This window comes from Erpetoichthys calabaricus, chromosome 16, assembly GCF_900747795.2.
Source record: "Erpetoichthys calabaricus chromosome 16, fErpCal1.3, whole genome shotgun sequence".
In the NCBI taxonomy this organism is placed as follows: Eukaryota; Metazoa; Chordata; class Cladistia; order Polypteriformes; family Polypteridae; genus Erpetoichthys; species Erpetoichthys calabaricus.
Window position 1 is genome coordinate 101,283,423 of NC_041409.2, and position 20,405 is coordinate 101,303,827.

The 20,405-nt window shown below is 41.8% G+C and overlaps 1 protein-coding gene across 3 annotated transcripts in view; it reads left to right on the forward strand.

The window, feature by feature from the left end:
* Positions 1–20,405, forward strand: part of prkd1 (protein kinase D1) — a 242,012-nt gene that overhangs the window by 206,903 nt on the left and 14,704 nt on the right. For all 3 annotated transcript variants that reach the window (XM_051919991.1, XM_051919990.1, XM_051919989.1), the window contains 4 exons: positions 2,943–2,995; positions 14,587–14,659; positions 17,732–17,838; positions 18,268–18,429. In XM_051919991.1, the coding sequence (XP_051775951.1) occupies positions 2,943–2,995; positions 14,587–14,659; positions 17,732–17,838; positions 18,268–18,429 (395 nt within the window). The remainder of the gene's footprint in view (positions 1–2,942; positions 2,996–14,586; positions 14,660–17,731; positions 17,839–18,267; positions 18,430–20,405) is intronic.

Below are 20,405 nucleotides of genomic sequence, written 5' to 3' on the forward strand. Positions count from 1 at the left end.
TCTATCTATCTATCTATCTATCTATCTATCTATCTATCTATCTATCTATCTATCTATCTATCTATCTATCTAATCCTGCCATCTATGCTTATCTATCTATCTATCTATCTATCTATCTATCTATCTATCTATCTATCTATCTATCTATCTATCTATCTATCTAATCCTGCCATCTACGCTTATCTATCTATCTATCTATCTATCTATCTATCTATCTATCTATCTATCTATCTATCTATCTATTTATCTATCTATCTATCTATCTATCTATCTATCTATCTATCTATCTATCTATCTATCTATCTATCTATCTATCTATCTATCTATCTATCTATCTATCTATCTATCTATCTATCTAATCCTGCCATCTACGCTTATCTATCTATCTATCTATCTATCTATCTATCTATCTATCTATCTATCTATCTATCTATCTATCTATCTATCTATCTAATCCTGCCATCTATGCTTATCTATCTATCTATCTATCTATCTATCTATCTATCTATCTATCTATCTATCTATCTATCTATCTATCTATCTAATCCTGCCATCTACGCTTATCTATCTATCTATCTATCTATCTATCTATCTATCTATCTATCTATCTATCTATCTATCTATCTATCTATCTATCTATCTATCTATCTATCTATCTATCTAATCCTGCCATCTATCTATCTATCTATCTATCTATCTATCTATCTATCTATCTATCTATCTATCTATCTATCTATCTATCTATCTATCTATCTATCTATCTATTATATAGTGCCTTTCACATCTATCTATCTATCTATCTATCTATCTATCTATCTATCTATCTATCTATCTATCTATCTATCTATCTATCTATCTATCTATCTATCTATCTATCTATCTATCTATCTATCTATCTATCAGTGTATTATATAGTGCAGAAATGTCCACTAGAGGAGAAAATCCTGTCGAAAACCCTGGCTGGTAACACAGAGAGCTTCGTAAAATCTTTTCAAATAGAAGATTTATTATTCAAAAAATGCTCTAAACAAAACAAAAAGCTCCGTGGAGCACAAAAAGCAAAAAAAGGAGCTGCCAGCAAAAGGGAATCCAAGGCAAAGAAAGTGCCAACACGAAATCAAAAGAGTGGCCAAGAAGAGAGAAAAAAAGGTGAAAAAATCCAATAAACCACCAGAGCCCAGCGCTGATCACACAGACGCCCTCACGAAGGGCCAAGTGCGTTCACAATGAACTGCAAGGGACCGTGGGCCGAGCCCACCTTTAATTAAGCAATGCATCTTTTAGAAGTCAAGAAAGTGTCTTCACTTTGTATGGTAGTTTGGCGTAGTGACAAATTATTTCTTTACATTTTGTTTGTGGTAGACATGTAATAAAAGGCACTATATGAAAAAACGAATGTCTTTATATTTTATTGAAGTAAATGCGTAATGAAAGGCACTATATGAAACAAATTCATTTCTTTAAATGTTGTGTTAGTGGATGCCAAATGAAAGGCACTATAAGAAATAAAAATAATTTATTGGCATGTCGTAGTACCAAATGTGTGATGAAAGACAATTTATGAAAATGAGTTCATTTCTTTATATATTATGGGAGGTTGGCATAATTAGAGGCATTTTATGTATTTCATTACACTTTGTGGTAGCAGACGCATAATGACAGATGTGATAAGAATAACCGCCAAACATTATAACGGTTTGGGGCAGCCAACTGCATATTATGACCTGGCTGCAAAAGTTTGAGATTTAGAACAGAATTCTGCACATGACTGAGTCCAAAACAGAACTGATTAACTGGAAGCAAGATAGCGGCTTTAAAGGCTCATAGAGGAAGTGACGTCATCACGGGGGCCGGAACTGGAAGTGATGTCATCCGGACCGGAAATTATGTCATCAAGGGACCGAAAAAACAGAAGTGATGTCCTCGGGACCAGAAGTGACGTCATCAAATTCCCAACGACCCAACCCCAAATACCCCCGGAACCGGAAGTGACATCACCGAATGCCCCAGAAGCGGAAGTGATGTCATCCTGAGCGGAAATGATGTCATCAAGGGGCCAACAAAAAAAAGAAGTGATGTCCTCAGGACCAGAATTGACATCATCAAAGGATCACCGGAAGTGATGTCATCCTGACCGGAAGTGGTGTCATTGAGGGCGCTGGAACCTGGTAAGATTTCCCTGGAATGCTCTGCAAGGATTTGAGAAAGACAATCAGCAGAGCTCGCCACCCCATGGTCTGTTGTGGTATTACCATCACTCAGGCCCTTTAGCTGCCTCCTACTCGCATGTGGGTGACACAGACATTATACAGAAAAGGACTCTGTGTCATTACATTTTGCAGCAGTTTGACATAATGAAAGGCGCTATATGAACCCGTTTCTTTTCCTTACATTTTGTGCTATTAGACATACTGTATGATGAAAGGCGCTATACAAAATCTCAGTTCTTGATGTCTTTTTGGTGGTAGGTTCTCTATGAAAAGCTCATTCATTTCTTTACATGTTAGGATAATAAACGATTGGGCCATGCTGAGGGGGCTTCTCTTTCAGCTCAATTGCGTTTGTGTCATTTGGGGGCTCAATCAGCATTCGCTCAGAGTGTGGTGAGGCCAACATGGTGAGAGCCCACCTTGCAGTGTGAAGCTGTACCTGAATGCCTGCAGAGTTGGTGGTGTGAGAGGCCTTCACGTCGTCACTTTCCTTCTCCTCTGTGTCTGTGTGTGTGTGTGTGCTTGATTGACAGGATTTTACCTGCTACTTCTGTGAAAGGCGCTATATAAGTGGCCGCTGTTGGCATCGTGCTACTATCTGTGGCCAACGGAAAAGTAAGAATGTCACCATCTTGAGGACACGTGACGGCACACTTCAGATTCCCTTCTTTGTGACGTCCTCACTGCCTTTTATTTCACTAACCTCTTTCTGTTTTGCTTTCCTTTCCACAGAAGACGTGTCGCTCAGCATTTCAGTGTCGAACTGCCAGATACAAGAAAACGTGGTAAGTGATCCTCGGCACCCTCACGCTTTTGCCCTTTTGAGGACCCTCCGTCGCCCTCCTGCTTTCTCACGTTCATCACTCGAGATTGTGCGGCTTAGTGTTGGCGGGTAAGCCCCCCAGTGCAGAGGCAGCCTGACACTTAATCTGCAGCATTAGCTCAGGGCCGGCCGCTCACGTGCCTGCAACGCGTTTGATTCTGCCAGCCCCGTGACTGACAGGGAAGACCGCCAGAGACTAAGTGTGAGGATGGGCAAGAAGGGGGAGAGCGTGGGGGTCCGTCTTGATGAACTGGCACCCCATCCAGCTTCGGTTCCTGTCTTGAACCCAGGGCTGTCAGAACAGAAGAGGCTCAGGCCCACCGCGGCCGAGAACTGAATTAATGAATGTTCTGGTGTGGTCACTGCTCATAAATCAGAAATTAGAATTCATTTCTCTACAATTTGTGGAAGGGAATGTGCAAGAAACGGCACGAAAGGAAAGCAAGGAACGTCTTTATATTTTAGATAGATAGATAGATAGATAGATAGATAGATAGATAGATAGATAGATAGATAGATAGATAGATAGATAGATAGATAGATAGATAGATAGATAGATAGATAGATAGATAGTGTAGTTGGCAGGATTAGATAGATAGATAGATAGATAGATAGATAGATAGATAGATAGATAGATAGATAGATAGATAGATAGATAGATAGATAGATAGATAGATAGATAGATAGATAGATGATACTTTATTAATCCCAAGGGGAAATTCACATACTCCAGCAGCAGCATACTGATACAAAAAACAATATTAAATTAAAGAGTAATAAAAATGCAGGTAAAAACAAACAATAACTTTGAATAATTTTAACGTTTACCCCCAAGGGTGGAATTGAAGAGTCGCATAGTTAGGGTTAGGGTTAGGGTTATAAACATATAACCCTATATAAAATATACACATATAGAAAGGCACTATATACAATAATACAATACAGTTCATTTTTGTATAGCCCAAAATCACTATATAGGAAGAAGTAATTTCTTTAGATTTTGTGGCATACTGAAAGACACTATATAAGAGGAATTCATCTCTTTAAATTTTGTGGCATATAGAAAGGCAATAATTCATTTTTTGCATTTTGTGGTAGTAAATATTTAATGAAAGGCACTACTGTATATGAATCACATTAATTTCTTGTACATTTTGTGGTAGCAGCTCCATAATTAAAGGCGCTAGAAAAAAAAAAAAATTACATACTGTGATAGCAAATGCACAATCAAAGACACCGAATCAATAATTTCTTCCCATATTATGGTAGTTTGTCCTAATGAAAGGCACTATAAGAAACACCTTCATCTCCTTACATTTGGTTAGTAGATATGTAATGAAAGATGCTATATGACAAACTAAATTCTTTATATTCTGTGGTGGTCCATGCATACTGAAAAGGCACCGTGTGGACCCGACGCATTTCTTTATGTCGTGTGGCACGTACAAAGGCGCTAAATACAAAAACAATTCATCTCTCAATATTCCGTGGGGCGAAATGCATAATGAAAGACGCCATATCCATCCATTGTCCATCCCGCTATATCCCAACACAGGGTCACGGGGGTCTGCTGGAGCTAATCCCAGCCAGCACACACCCCTGGGCAGGTCGCCAGCCCACCGCAGGGCACACACACACACACATGCACGCAATATGAGAAAATATTTTCTCAATGTTTTGGGGCAGGATAGTCTAACGAGAAGCACGATCTAAAAAATCATGAATTATTTTACATGTTATGGTAATAATTTTGCAGTGGGCTGAGCGCCCTGCCCAGGGTTTGTTTCCTGCCTTGCATCCTGTGTTGGCTGGGATTGGCTCCAGCAGACCCCCGTGACCCTGTAGTTAGGATATAGCGGGTAGCATAATGGATGGATGGATGTTAATAAATGCGTATTGAAAGACACTCATCAGAAATCATTGAATTTCTCATTTGTGGTAGTTTGGCAGAGTCACACACATCCTGTGAAACAGTTAAATTTGTTAGCAGGTGTGATATGAAAGGCGCCATATGAAAAAACAAATGTGGTAAATGCATAACAAGAAGGCGTCCTATGTAACAAGTTTATTTTTTAATATTCTGTGGTCGTGTGGCATAATGGACAGCTCAGCAATTCTTTTCTTTATATGGTGTGGTACTAAAGACACGGTGATAGACCCTCTAATTCATTTCTTTCCATGCTGTGGTAGTGAATGTGTAATAAATAAATGTCTTTACATATTAAGGTAGTTTGGCATCATGAAAGGCGCTTTGTGAAATAAATTCATTTCTGTACATTTTGTGGTAGCGGATGTGTAATGAGAGACGCTATATGGAGAAATCATCCCTTTCTTTACATTTTGGCCATATAGACCTATATATAGATAGAAATGACTCTGTTCTTCACATCTTATGATCACAAATGTGTAATGAAAGGCGCTATAAAACTTTTATTTTTATAGTTTGTAGTAGTTTGGCATAATAATAGCACAATTTGAAATTAATTTCTTTACATTTTATAGCAGTCAGTATATAATGAAAGGCACAGCACAAAAACTAATTTCTTCAAATTTCTGGTAGTTGATGCTCTATGAAAAATTAAACAATTTCTTTACGTTTTACAATAGGAAATGCATAACAAAAAGGAATTACATGAAACTTTAACATATCTGGCATTAAATGCACAATGAAAGGCACTATATGAAGCCAGAGTTCTGTGCTCAGTACTCATATTCGCTCGTCACGGTGCCGTGTTGATTATGACATGCATGTCAGAGCTGATAAAGGACTCCGGGGACATGAAGGCTTACCTCCCATAGTGGAGCAGCGGGCACAGTGCCACAAAGGGGCAGAAGTCCTGGTCATCTCAGATGGAGGATCGCAGGAATCGTTGGGTAGAGGGGTCCTCTCATCTGATTGGCTGACTCAGCTGTGGAATGGCCAATAGCAGGAGGCGGCTTGATGGCCGAGGTCTCCAGGACTCTAACAAATCCCAGTCCTATTATGGGATATCATCTACTGTTGAATTCTGCTCCGTACTTGTAATATTTCTATTGTTCTATTGTATTGTATTGAGGATGACTTGTGTTGTATTGACCCCCTTTTTTTGACACCAAATCTACCTGGAAAGGGGTCTCTCTCTGAACTGCCTTTCCCAAAATGTCTTCCATTTTTGCCCTACAAATGTTTTTTTTGGGGAGTTTTCCTTGTCTTCTTAGAGAGTCAAGGCTGGGGGCTATCAAAAGACTGGGTCTGTTGTGTGATTTTGGGCTCTACAAAAATAAATTGTATTTTATTGCACTGGGAGGCCACTGATACTTTAATAGTAATGCCCACCCAGACCACTAGATGGCAGCCTCCCAGAGTCATCCATGTATTAGGATTGTCTGCCTGCCCTGTAAATAATCAGGGGGACTCTGGGGGCTACCAGAGGAAGTGCTAGGTGTTTGGGGGCTACCAGATGACAATCCTGTCCACTAAAGTCAAGTAGGTGATTCCACCTGGCGTGTGTTTAAAAGGCTCAGTCAGACTGCCATGAAGCTGGAACTGGGAGGTGAGGCATCATCACTGGTTCAACTGGTGGGAAGAGGAAAAGTCAGAAGCAGAGAGAGAGGGGGGTGGAAGGTGAGAGGGAAGTGCTGGTGATGGCTTGGTGGTCAAGTGGACCAGCTAATCCACCCATTACACAAGGATTAGGACCCCTTTTAGTGAGGCCTAGGCCTTTTACACTTCAGACCTCTGGGCACTAGTACCCAGAACCAGATTTCTTACAAACAAAAATGTCTTTGTTGGAGCAACCCAGCCCAGTACAGATGGTGCTGCCTCCTTCATCACTTCCTCCTCCTCCAACACTTCTCTGCTGACCCCAAATTCGCCTGACTGGGACACACAAGGCTCCTTTAAAGTCCACCAGGGGTGGGTTGGATGAAGAGTCCGTGACATAAAATGGCTGCCACCCGAGAGCTCCTCAAAAGGGCCGCCCAGTCATAGCACATCTCCATGATCAGGGCTCCCCACCTGTCCCTCCACAATTTTGAGTTCCTGTCCAGGTAAAGAACCAGCAATCCACCCTGACGGGTCATCCTGAACTCCCACCTTACCAACATGAGGCAACATTTTCAGTACCCCTTTGGTGATATTTGTGCGTGGAACTCTTTGGCATCATTTTGTGTGTGGGGGTCTGCTATGAGAGTGCCACCTAGTGTTTGTTAAGGTCATTTCTTTATAGGACTGCCTCTCCCCTGCCCACCCACTCCTCTTCAGTTCCTCCTCTGTCTGTGCCTTGAAAGCCTCAAGTAGTTGCCTGTTTCCAGTATGCCACGACATTGCCCTGTGTTGGCACGCAGTGTTCCTCAGTTGAAGTCGGCTCATCAGATTCTCTTAAGTCACAAGATGGTAGAATTGGTTTAATTGTCTTCTTTCAAACCTGCCCATTGATTTTTAGTTCTTCTTCTTCAAAAAAATGAACTGTGTTCCTGCTCAATTGTGCTTTACGCTGTTTGTCCAAAAAGGCCGACATCTGCCGGGGCCCTTGACTTTCTACTCTCTCGTATGCCCTCGTTGCTTTAATGGCACTCTTTGCCATGGCATTATAGGGCATTTTCATGCGTAATTCACGCCGCCACAAGTACTTTCATATGGTGAGAGTGCAGCACACAACAAAAGAAAGAGACAAAACGAAGGAAGCTGCGAACCCCGCACTAATGACCTGATGTGCATGTCACACAAAACTAATGAGAAGCTGGCAACAACGGGCGAGCCCACCTCAAACGGCAAAATGACTCTGCGCAATTCTTTGGAAGCATTAGCGTCCCGCTGAATGCGCCGCGCACACAATGACCACAGATGCAGAGGCTGTTGCCCCTCCTCGGCCTTTGAAACCTACCATTGACAGAGCAGCTCTCACCTCAATGAGCTAATTGAACCGAAAAATAATAATAACAACGAGGATGAGGAGGAGGAGGAGGAGGAGGAGGGCCATCAGCGAACCGCAGCTTCATCGCAAATGAGAAAAGTTACATTTTTATCGAAATTGCCTTTGAAATGCATACACGTGTGGAAGGGGGAGAGCAAAGAGAGGAAGTGACATCACAAACAGGTGTGGGTGCCGGCAGCCAAATGGGGCTTTGCATTGGAGACGGCCGGCGCCGAGCTTGGAGGTGGCTCTGTGCTGACTGGCAGCCATGCTGACGTGAAATAAGCTGCGATAATATTGGAGAGGGCGCCAGTGATGACGCTACAGGATAATGCGAAACCCGCTCAGTCTTCATAATGCTGAATCCTGTTGGGGGCGGTAGAGTGAGTGCTGAGGAGGCAACATAACATAATAATAATATAATATAATATAATATAATATAATATAATATAATATAGCACAGCATATGTCTAATTTGGATAGAATTAGATTGAGAATGTTACAATATGATATCTGCTTATTCTCAAAAAGCTTAGTGTGTGCCAAGGCTGCTGATGTAATATAATATAATATAATATAATATAATATAATATAATATAATATAATATAAGGGCGGCACGGTGGCACAGTGGTAGAGCTGCTGCCTCGCAGTTAGGAGACCCAGGTTCGCTTCCCGGGTCCACCCTGCGTGGAGTTTGCATGTTTTCCCCGTGTCTGCGTGGGTTTCCTCCGGGCGCTCCGGTTTCCTCCCACAGTCCAAAGACATGCATGTTAGGTGGATTGGCGATTCTAAATTGGCCCTAGTGTGTGTTTGGTGTGTGGGTGGGTGTGTTTGTGTGTGTCCTGCGGTGGGTTGGCACACTACCCGGGATTGGTTCCCTGCCTTGTGCCCTGTGTTGGCTGGGATTGGCTCCAGCAGACCCCCGTGACCCTGTGTTCAGATTCAGCGGGTTGGAAAATGGATGGATGGATGGATGGATAATATAATATAATATAATATAATATAATATAATATAATATAATATAATATAATATGTCTGATTTGAATAGAACTGGGTTAAGAATGTTACAAAATGATACGCTATACACTCATTTTGAAAATGCTTAATCTTATTCAAGGTGTTATGCCAAGGTTATAATATAATATAATATAATATAATATAATATAATATAATATAATATAATATAATATAATATAATATAATATAATATAATATATAATATCTGTTCATTCTCAAAATGCTTAATCCAGTACAGGATGTTAGAGTGTGCACTAAGGCTAGCATTATAATATAATATAATATAATATAATATAATATAATATAATATAATATAATATAATATAATATAATATAATATAATATAATATAGCAGAGCATATGTCTAATTTGGATAGAACTAGATTGAGAATTTTACAATATGATATGATATCGGCTTATTCTCAAATAGCTTAGCGTGTGCCAAAGCTGTTGGTATAATATAATATAATATAATATAATATAATATAATATAATATAATATAATATAATATAATATAATATAATATAATATATATTAATTTAACTAACTTCAGTAGAACAAGATCGAACCTGTTACACTTCACTACAATATCTGTTCATTCTCAAAATGCTTAATCCAGAACAGGATGTTAGAGTGTGCACTAAGGCTGGCATTATAATATAATATAATATAATATAATATAATATAATATAATATAATATAATATAATATAATATAATATAATATAATTGTTATGTATGTGCATCTGTGGATCACCCTCCGGGTTCGTCTCAAGCAGGTAATACCACCCTTGGCCTAGAGGGGGCACTCGTGCTAACCGTCCTCCTCTTCTTTTTCCTTTGCAGTTGTGGAGGGTACCGGCGAGGGTAATGGATTCCGCCCCTTTTGGTTTTCCAGCTTTAAAGCCCACTGCTGCCAGAGAGAGACCGTCCGTTTTGACTCGACTGAGCTGAAGGACGGAGTTCTGAGTTCCTTATAACTGTTGTCAGAACGGCTTGAATGAATTTGTCTGCAGTATCTTGTAACAGAGGCACGCATAGCTGCTTTACTTGTTTCATTTTTTGGGACAGAAATTAAGCGGGACAGTGAGGTTGACGGCCCAATACTTCTTCTGGGCCCTGCATATACAGTAATACTATAATAGATCAGTTGGATAGAGCTGGTTTGAGAATATTATATTTGACAAGCCTCAGACTGCTGAATCCAATGAGGGTCCACACAGACACAGGGAGAACATGCAAATTCTGAACAAAGAAGGACTGGGAATTGACCCCAGGATGGTGAATTGCCCTTTCTGGTCTATCATAGCACCACATATAATGGAATGGGTGGGCTAATAATGTAAAATGACTTCAGTTTCTTGTTTTCATCCACTGGGCAAGTCTGCTAATTCAGTTTTAGGGGTCATGTGGCCCACAGTACCAATCACGGACAAGGCAGCCGTTCATGGCAGGACAAACTCCTCCAGAATGTGCCCGCTCAGCATGGCTAATCTACTGTGACACACGTAAGTGTCTGGGATGTAGGAAGAGCCTTCGAGGCCTTTGGATATCAGCCAGGGCTCTGGAGCTGTGAGGCAGCAGAACTAAGTGCTGAGCCGCAGTGCTGCCCCCAGGTTGCTGTGACAGAGCAAATCGTTCTGAATCGCTCACACTTGGCCCCCCTTTCTCGCTTATGTTTGTGAGCTCCACTAAAAGCCGTCGTCCTTTTTGTGCTCTCGCCGCGCTTCGCCGACTCCTTCCTCGTGTGAGTCTGTAGTTTCTATCAGCAGTTTTCTCTGTTTGTGCTGCTGAGTAAACATATGTTGAGCTTTAGGTACCATATTAAGAGTTTGAAAATAATTACCATCCGCTATCCACAACACCAAAGCTGTCAGAGGTTATTATTTTTTTTTTAAAACATATATCTAGTGGTGTGCTCGCTGAGCGCCTTGGCAGCCTGTAGAGATGCAAGGTCCCCGAGATTGCAAACATGTACAGTGCAGCCAGCTTTCCGTCGAGCACTAATTAAACACTTCATAATTTATGCAAATAGGGTCGCCGAAATAGACAACCAACCAATAAGCTCCTCCGATGTGCTAAAAATGCACTTTTCAGCTTTAGCCCGGAATCTTCCAAATGTTAAATCATCTTTTTTTTTGTGTAACTCCGGTCCAGATATCGGCAGAGAATGTGAAGGAGGTAAGCTGATCACACCACAGCCAGCACCTTTTAAATTACACGAAACCTCCAATTATTAAACATACGCCAACCAGTCACTGCCGCGATATTTTCACACCATACAAACATAAATTGTCACTTTTCCCCAGAGTATCAATTGGCTTTGTACAACAATGCCTGTAGTTTGGCTGCAGTAATAAAACCATTTCTACTTTGGGTTTGGCATCTCAGAGCCATCAAGGACATGCAAAGAATGGCACTGAAAGATCTCCAGTGCTGAGTTAACGTAACTCTTAAAGCCCAGTTGTTCTTACTTTGTACGTCATGAAGACCCTTTGAGAGGCTGGTCCTAAATCAGCTCGGACCCCTGGTTTTAGAACTTCTGGATCTCAGACATATGGAGGGATGTGGGGGATGCTCTGATCTCCATGCCTAGCAGATTCTTCTCCCACCTGGCACCACAGTCAGGCTCCGGTTCTTTGAATTTTTCCAGTTCCTTCTGCTTCATCGACTGGTTTTGGACCCCCACAATTACCTGGATCATGGACCACCCGACCAACAGGCAGCAGTTTGTGAGGATGAGGGACTGTGTGCCAGAAATGGTGGTATTTTGGTTTTGGACCCCCACACTCACCTGGATCATGTACCACCTGGCCAACAGGCAGCAGTTTGTGAGGCAGAAGGACTGTGTGTCAGAAATGGTGGTCTGTAATACTGGAGCACCTCAGGGGAGCTCTCCCATCTCCACCCTCCATACGATGGACTTCCAGCAGAAATTCTCAGAGGACTCTCCCATCATAGACTTCATTAATAATGGAGACGAGTTGGAGTACAGGAAGGTTGGTGTGTGGACAGCACAGATGGCACAGAAGATGGTATGTGAGACTTTTATAATGTATCGTGTCATTACGTTGGGGAATATGCGACGTTTGAATATAAAAGCACCACAAATGCATTTGTATGTTGGCATTTTGCTTCACCACATCAAACCGTTCATCAAACATCGAAGCAGGCACATCGATCCTGGAGGATCTCCAAAGCGGCTTTCAACCGCTTTCAAGCGGCATACAAACTACTGAGTACCATTTGGAGTTGCTGCAATGACATTTCGGCTAAATGGACTCGTCTGCCTGCTGCCTCATTTTTTCCCTTTGATTTTTGGAGTGTCTTTCAATTCTGTAGGTTGATCATTTTTATTTCCATCAAATGATGTGGCTGCCATCCTTTCGTTCCTAAAACACATCACCATATCAGTGCATATCATTAGAGATAGCCAGCAGGAAATCTTTCCCTTTGAGATCTGATGTTCTTTCAAACTGTTCCTTTCATTTTTTTTAAGCAGTTTATGTGTCTGACTAGTCATAATCGATGCTGTGGGATGGTGACAGGCCACTCCGTTGAAGAACTTGCTCATTTGTGATGAGACCTCAGTGATGAGACATGCCTGAGATGCCATGTACATCTTCCCGACGGAAGGCGTTGAGCCTCTGGGTGACATTTCTTGTGATGGCCCATATCTCTCTTGAACTGGGTCCACAATGCTCCTGTTTACTGAACTGAATCCTGATGGCTGTGGTGATCGATGTGGCTGACCTGATGTGATGTACTCGTTGGTAGACCTTATCAATTTGACACCACACATCACTTTCAGTGCCCTCATTGCTTTAAAAGAATGCTCCCAAGGTAGGAAATGTCCAGCGCCTGCTGAACTGCCTGCTGGGTGATGGTGACGACCAATCCCGGTCTTTGGTTGATGTTCATGGTCTTCGTTTAGTCGGTCCTGATGTGTAAGTCCACCTTCCTGCTTGCTCTTCAAGACATGTGGCTATGCTCTGAAGGCTTGGCTTTGTTTCTACCAGCCACATTATGTGGTCCATGACATCCAGATAGGTGAGCCAAGTTGGTCGACTCAGGGAATTCTCAGACATGACCTCGTTGCTGCTTTTCTTATGATAAATGAAATAGAAATGGAGTGAGGATACAGTGCTGAGGCAGTCCCATCTCAATGCTGCCTTAGCCGTTGGTTCTCTGGTCCATCTTGATGCAGAATTGCGAGTTTTGGTACAAATTGTGGAATATGTTCCCAAGCTGCTGTGGTATCCCATACAACTCCACAGTTCGGAAGAATAGATCTGGGTGGGCGCTGTTGAAGGCTTTCATGAAGCTGATGAAGTTCATATGGAGTGTCGTTTGGATTTGGATGCTTTGCTTGATGAGGTTTAGCAGCGTAAACATTTGCTCATTGCAGTTACAGTCTTATCACCACCTTAAACCTGCGCGCACACACTGTTTCCATGAAGATCTAATACGTCCCATGGGGTGTACTTACTTTTTCACATGACCACCTATACAGGAGTCGTCATCATGTTGGGTTCATGCCCAAGGCCACACTGTCTACCACACTATTGTTTACTGGCAGGTTAGGATGACTGGTGGCATCTGTGTGTGACCCTGATTGCTGCTAAGACCCTCGGGTTGGATTAAAGGGGGAGTTGATGGTGTGGACCACCAGGGCACGTACAGCTTACCTAACCCGACACAGACAGGCAGAGACACGAGTCGCCACACAACACACGTTTTATTTTCAGTTCACAGCACACAATGCTCACAGGGCAAAGCACAACACAGTCCCCTTTTCCTTCTTCTTCTTCTCTTCCTCTACCTCCTTCATTCCCTTTTATAGGGCACCCGGAAGTGCTCCCTGTGCTCCCAATTCTTCTTCCGGCAGCACTTCTGGGTGTGGTGGACATGATGCAGCCCAGGGCTCAGCCATTGTCTAGGCCCCCTGGTGGTGGCCACAGACCCCAGCAAGAGTTGACCTTCTAAGTTCCAAATTCGTGGCCCCACTGTGAGCCTATGGTTGCACCCTCTAGTGTTGCCTTGAATATGTCCTCTCCTCTGGTCCTTCTATCAACAGGGGTGACCCGGCCGGGCCGTCTGCCACAATGGACATTTACTTTGGACGCCTGGCCAGCACATTTCTCATATGGTTTGATAGTAGGACATCCTGAAATGGTTCAATAATGGATGGAAGGATGGACATTTGTAGGTTCCTCTCAGTATCTGTGTCAGCACGGGTTCAATACATGATGTTGGATGGGCATTGGCAGGGTGGTCTCAGGGTCCTAATTTCCCTAATAATTTATGACACAATGTGTTTATCTCCTATGAGGAATTGTTTGAAGGTGTTACTATTTACTGAGTGCCTGCATCCTTGCTGGCGGTACATGGTGTGAAAGGCGCTATATAAACAGGGAACTGGTTGCAGATGTGTTTGGGCCTGGAAATTTGTTACCTCCCACAACCCCAAACACCACCACCATTCTTTGAACTTCCAAGTGTTATGGTTTGAGGCAATGCATGCTGGGAAGCGTTGGGGATGGCGGCTAACCCGTCGTCTGTGCTGTGTAAATTCCGACATGTCTTAATCTGAATTCATTTGGTCTTTGTTGTTCTTTTTCCTCTTCTCTCCTTTTCAGGATATCAGCTCAGTCTACCAGATTTTTGCTGACGAGGTTTTAGGATCCGGACAGTTTGGAATTGTTTACGGAGGTAACTAACATGTTAAAAAATATGATCATCTCTTTTCCTTTTGCCGGATTTAATTAAAAACACTTTAAAACAACTCATACATTTAATTAATGGCTGTGCTGCTGACATTGTCTGTATTTAGAGACGGTCTCTAATAACTGCAGGTAATTGTAGCCTCATTTAATTTTCAGCAAATTCATTATAAATTAAAAAAAAAAAATCTTAACAGGTGAAAATACAATTTGTGAATCTAATTTTATTTTAATTGGAAACGTACGGGCAGCAGTAGGCTTTCGCATGACGTTCCTTGAGGAGATGCTGTTCAGCCTCGCTAATGTTCTCGTGCTCATCTTCACTGGTGCTGTCACTTCAGACTTGAACGCGTCCCTTATTACGTTTTTAGGGCTGTCATCGGATAGGGAGCTCTTCACAGGAGACACGAAAAGCCCCGAGGCAAGTGACAGCTTCGTCAACGCTTCTCGACTCATTTCATCAACTGTCACCTAATCGTGTTGGGCAACCAAAGTGTAGCCATTAGCCTGCTGGGGGTGACACTGACAATGAGCTAAATGGTAGAAAAGAACCCCACATGCCACCCGTCGTCTGTAATGAGGAGGAATGGCAGGCATCTAATCACTGGCCTGCAGGTGGCATGGTGACACAGTGGTTAGTGCTGCTGCCTTAAGCATCCAACACCCTGGGTTCAAGACCTTTGGCTTCTCCTCCAGGGACTCCAGCTTTTCTGCCATATGCCCAATGACAAGCTAGAGTGGCCCGGCATGAGTGTGAGTGTGTTTGTAAATGCAATGGACTGGCACCCCATCCACAACTGGTTCTAACGCTGCTGAGCTTGGCTCCAGCACCCTGATGTGGTGGGTTTACTTTGATTTTATTGTTTACTGGAATGTGGTCCACGTGGTAGGAAGGGTGCTGTAACCATGGCAACTTCCTGAAGGAGTGATAAAGTCCTTCAAATCTGCCACGCTATTGGGTAGCGGCATTCACATCCATCATGTCTGTCTTTTATTTAGCACCTTCCACATCTGTCTATCATATAGTGCCTTTCACATACATTTACTTTATATATGTATTATGTCATACTTATCACATCTGTCTGGCTGATATGCTGCATAGTGCCCTTCACATCTGTCTATCTATTATCCATCTATGTCTGTGTTTGTTTAGCACATTCCACATCTATTTACTTTATAGTGTCTTTCACATCAATCTGTTATAAATCATCTTTAAGAAATATTATATAGTGCCTTTCATATCTATGTTATATGGTGTCATTAATATATTCCTGTATATCTGTTACTCGTATATAATCTCTCTCTCTCTCTCTCTCTCTCTCTCTCTATACATATATATATATATATATGTATAAATACAATATATTTATTTATGTATATTATAGAGCATCTCTCACATTTATATATTCACGTATTATGTGGTGAATTTCACATCTATCTACTGTATACTGTATATCTATAATATAATACCTTTCACATCTATTTATAGTAAAGCACCATTCATATTTATTATATAGTGCCTTTCAAATCTATCTCCTGCATATCTCTATTACATAACACCTTAAACATCTGTTTATCTATGTATGATATAGTGTCATTAACATAATTCAATATAGCTGTTATAGATTTAAAATCTATATAGAGATTATATTTATTATAGAACATCTTTCAGAATTATTTATTTATCTATATATAATACCTTTAATCTATCTATCTATCTATCTATCTATCTATCTATCTATCTATCTATCTATCTATCTATCTATCTATCTATCTATCTATCTATCTATCTATCTATCTATCTATCTATCTATCTATCTATCTATTATATAGCACCTTTCACATCTATCTATCTATCTATCTATCTATCTATCTATCTATCTATCTATCTATCTATCTATCTATCTATCTATCTATCTATCTATCTATCTATCTATCATATAGTACCTTTCACTTCTATCTATCTATCTATCTATCTATCTATCTATCTATCTATCTATCTATCTATCTATCTATCTATCTATCTATCTATCTATCTATCTATCTATCATATAGCACCTTTCACTTCTATCTATCTATTATATAGCACCTTTCACTTCTATCTATCTATCTATCTATCTATCTATCTATCTATCTATCTATCTATCTATCTATCTATCTATCTATCTATCTATCTATCTATCTATCTATCTATCTATCTATCTATCTATCTATTATATAGCACCTTTCACTTCTATCTATCTATCTATCTATCTATCTATCTATCTATCTATCTATCTATCTATCTATCTATCTATCTATCTATCTATCTATCTATCTATCTATCTATCTATCTATCTATTATATAGCACCTTTCACTTCTATCTATCTATCTATCTATCTCATTTTACCATCATGGCCTCCCCATTGATTTCACCGGACTCTTTTACTGTCCTGTAAATGTCACCTGGTATGACATCCTGTGATGGTGTTACAGGCACATGATGTCCGTCTATCCATTGTCAAATCAAATTAAATCAAATCAAAATCTTTATTGTGAGACATTGTACAATGACATTTAGGTGCAATTTTCCAATGCAAAAATAAAATAAAAACAAAACACAATTACTCAAGTTAAAACTAAAATGATCCATTCATACATACGTCATATTGCACTTGTCCCATAGCCAAAGCACTAAGCCGCTGCGTCGGTGCGCCTCCATAGATTCCAATACTTGTCTGTGCATTTCAGCCCAGCTCCTGGTCCTAAAATCAGCAGCATCTTCTCGTAGGACCGGGTGCCAACATGGCAGCAGCCTTGTAGGCGGCCCCAGTCTATCATTGGGCCCACTCGTGCCCCCATCACAGCTGCCAGTACATTGGTGGGATGTGGGAGGACCACGAGCGTCCCCATTGAAAGCACACAGAGAGGAGAAACACAAAAACCCCAAAGTGTCTGGTGACTCCGGTGCTGACGCCATCACAGACAGACTGATGACAGTGACAGCTACAGTAGACTCAAATGTTCAGAACCTCTTTTGGTCGACTTGACCGGTGACTTCTTAAAATTTGTTTAAATTAGGCAAGCACAGGAAGACGGGACGAGACGTGGCCATCAAGATCATAGACAAGCTGCGGTTTCCAACAAAACAGGAAAGCCAGCTGCGCAATGAAGTGGCAATTTTACAGGTAATGAGGGAACAATGAAGATAAAAAACAAAAAGGCCAAGTCATCGTTGACACGTAAGAACACAATGGTGACGTCTTGTTATTTGTCAAACAGAGACTGAGTGGCAGTAGCTCTTCTCAGTGTGTGTGTGTGTGAGAGACGGGGGTGGGGGGAGTCACTAGAGCTTTATTAAGACTTTGACTTAATTGCATTATTGTATAAAAAAATGAGCACAATTTGAACAAACCTAATTTGAAGCAATCTTTCATTGTCAGTAGCAAGAAATGCAGTCATTATGGTTAAATTATATTAAATCATGACTGCACAGTTGGAAACATTGTGGATTTATTAAGCAAACAGCCTCCTCCACTTTGGGTTGGAGAGATGCCTGTCACTCTCCAGACGCCGGCGGGTGCGCTAATTGAACTCCTTTGTTTATTCCTCTTTAGAACCTCCATCATCCCGGCGTCGTCAACTTGGAGTGCATGTTTGAGACTCCCGAACGCGTGTTTGTTGTCATGGAAAAGCTCCATGGAGACATGCTGGAGATGATCTTATCCAGCGAAAAGGGACGACTGCCAGAGCGTATCACCAAGTTTCTAATCACTCAGGTAGGCAATCGATAAGGTGGAGTGGGCGCCTGTGAGTTAAGGGTGAAAGAAGGAGAACAGTCCTTGAAAGACGCCGGGCACATGGCACGTGGAAACATGTGATAGCACTGTACACCGATCTACTGTAGAAAATCCATGGAAAGTATCAAAGGAATTGTACAAACACACAATGTGGAGACCACCAGAAAGAACCATCAGTGTTCTCTTTACCAATTTGGCCATCATAGAACTCTTATCGAGTGTCTCAAAGTAGGAAAGCGACTCAAAAATCTCCAAAGTGACGTCTTCAATGTGGTCCTACTCTAAGGAGACGGAGTAGTAGCCTTGGCTCAGTTGTCCTAATTTAGGCCTTCAATCAGGACTTAACTCGCCAGAAGCCGGCACAAGATGGCGTTCAGGCAGATATCGGCACGCACGTCCCTTGAAAGGCAGAACGTTCCGGAATCGCTGAACAACAGTGAAATTGTTAAACAAGTAGGAGTAATATTCCTAACAAATCTTGTATGGCACGGGACCGTTCCATCTTCACAGAGAAGACATTCGTATGCCGTCAGAAGGTAACTTGGTCGTTCCTTTCTGGCCGAGTTTGCCCTCGACGCCAACCTGCTGCTGTAGGTGCCATTGGTGGGTGGACTCCTCGAATCCCTCTCCTTCTCCCAGGAATGGCGGTCCTACACGATTTGTTTCGCATCTGATAAGCTGAGTCCAGGGTGGTGAAGGTTCTCCTCTGCTGGTTTTCTTTTGTGATGTCGACTTTTGCATCTTCCATTGACATTTCCTCTGAAGTGGTCAGTGTATGAAAGCGATGTTCGTCCGTTCTGCCAACATGGCCAAACCGCTCTTGTATTTCGTCTTCGATTCCCAGTTGTTCACGGTGGCTCCATCAGAGGGCGTCATTCCTGATGAGGTCACGCAGGCTCATTCCCAAGAATCAGACCTGCGGTTGGTTGAGATCTTCCTTCATCAAGCTCCATGTTCCTTCTCTGGAGAGCACCACAGGCAGTTCTGGTGCTTTAGACCTTTGCACTTCCATGATGCACTTTACGATGATGAAAGAAGTCCATTAGCCCAAAAGTTTGTTTAAAAAGGTTTAGTAAAAATTCAAGGTAAACAGTCCACACAAGAATAAAGAAAAAAGGTTGATATACAGTGGGTTTAGAAAAGAATCCCCCCCCCCTTCGAAATATTCCCATTTTTTTTGCTTTGCAGCCTTAAATGAAAACACACAAACTAATATTTCTTGCCAGCTTCACTTACTCACTCAATGCCACCTTTAACATCCAAGTGAAAGATATCACAGCTACAGTTCAGAATAATTATAAAAAATCAAAAACAAGACCTACTGAGATTAATAAAGGACCCCCCCCCTCCCAATGTCCTTTTGTTGACCCCCCTTTTGCTTTAATGACAGCCTTGAGTCTGTTGATTCTTCTCTATCAGCTTTGCGCACCTAGATTGTGTAATATTTGCCCCCATACTCTTCTTTACAGTTTAACTGTTGAAGATCACTCACATTGGATGGTGAGCATTGGTGGTCTGCTATCTTCAGATCTTTCCACAGATTGTCACTGTGATTTAGCTCTGGGATCTGACTGGCCACACCAGGACATTCGCTTTTTTCTCCTTCAGCCACTCAGTTTTGCTGTGTGCTTTGGGTCGTTGTCATGTTGAAAGGTGAACAGTCTGCCCATCTTCAACTTTCTGGCAGAGGGTAGCAGGTTTTCCTCAAGAATTTGACAGTATTTTGCCCCCTCCATTTTTCCTTCTACCGTAACGAGAGCCCCAGGACCCCACGACAGGATGCTGACCCCTCCGTGCTTTACTGTAGGTATGGTGTGTTGTGAATGGTGAGCTGCATTGGTGTTGAGGCCAAATAGTTTGATTTTGGTCTCATCTGACCATAAAACCTTTTTCTACTTGGCATCAGAATCTTCAAGGTGCATTCTGGAAAAGCTCAAACGAGCCTTCATGTGGCC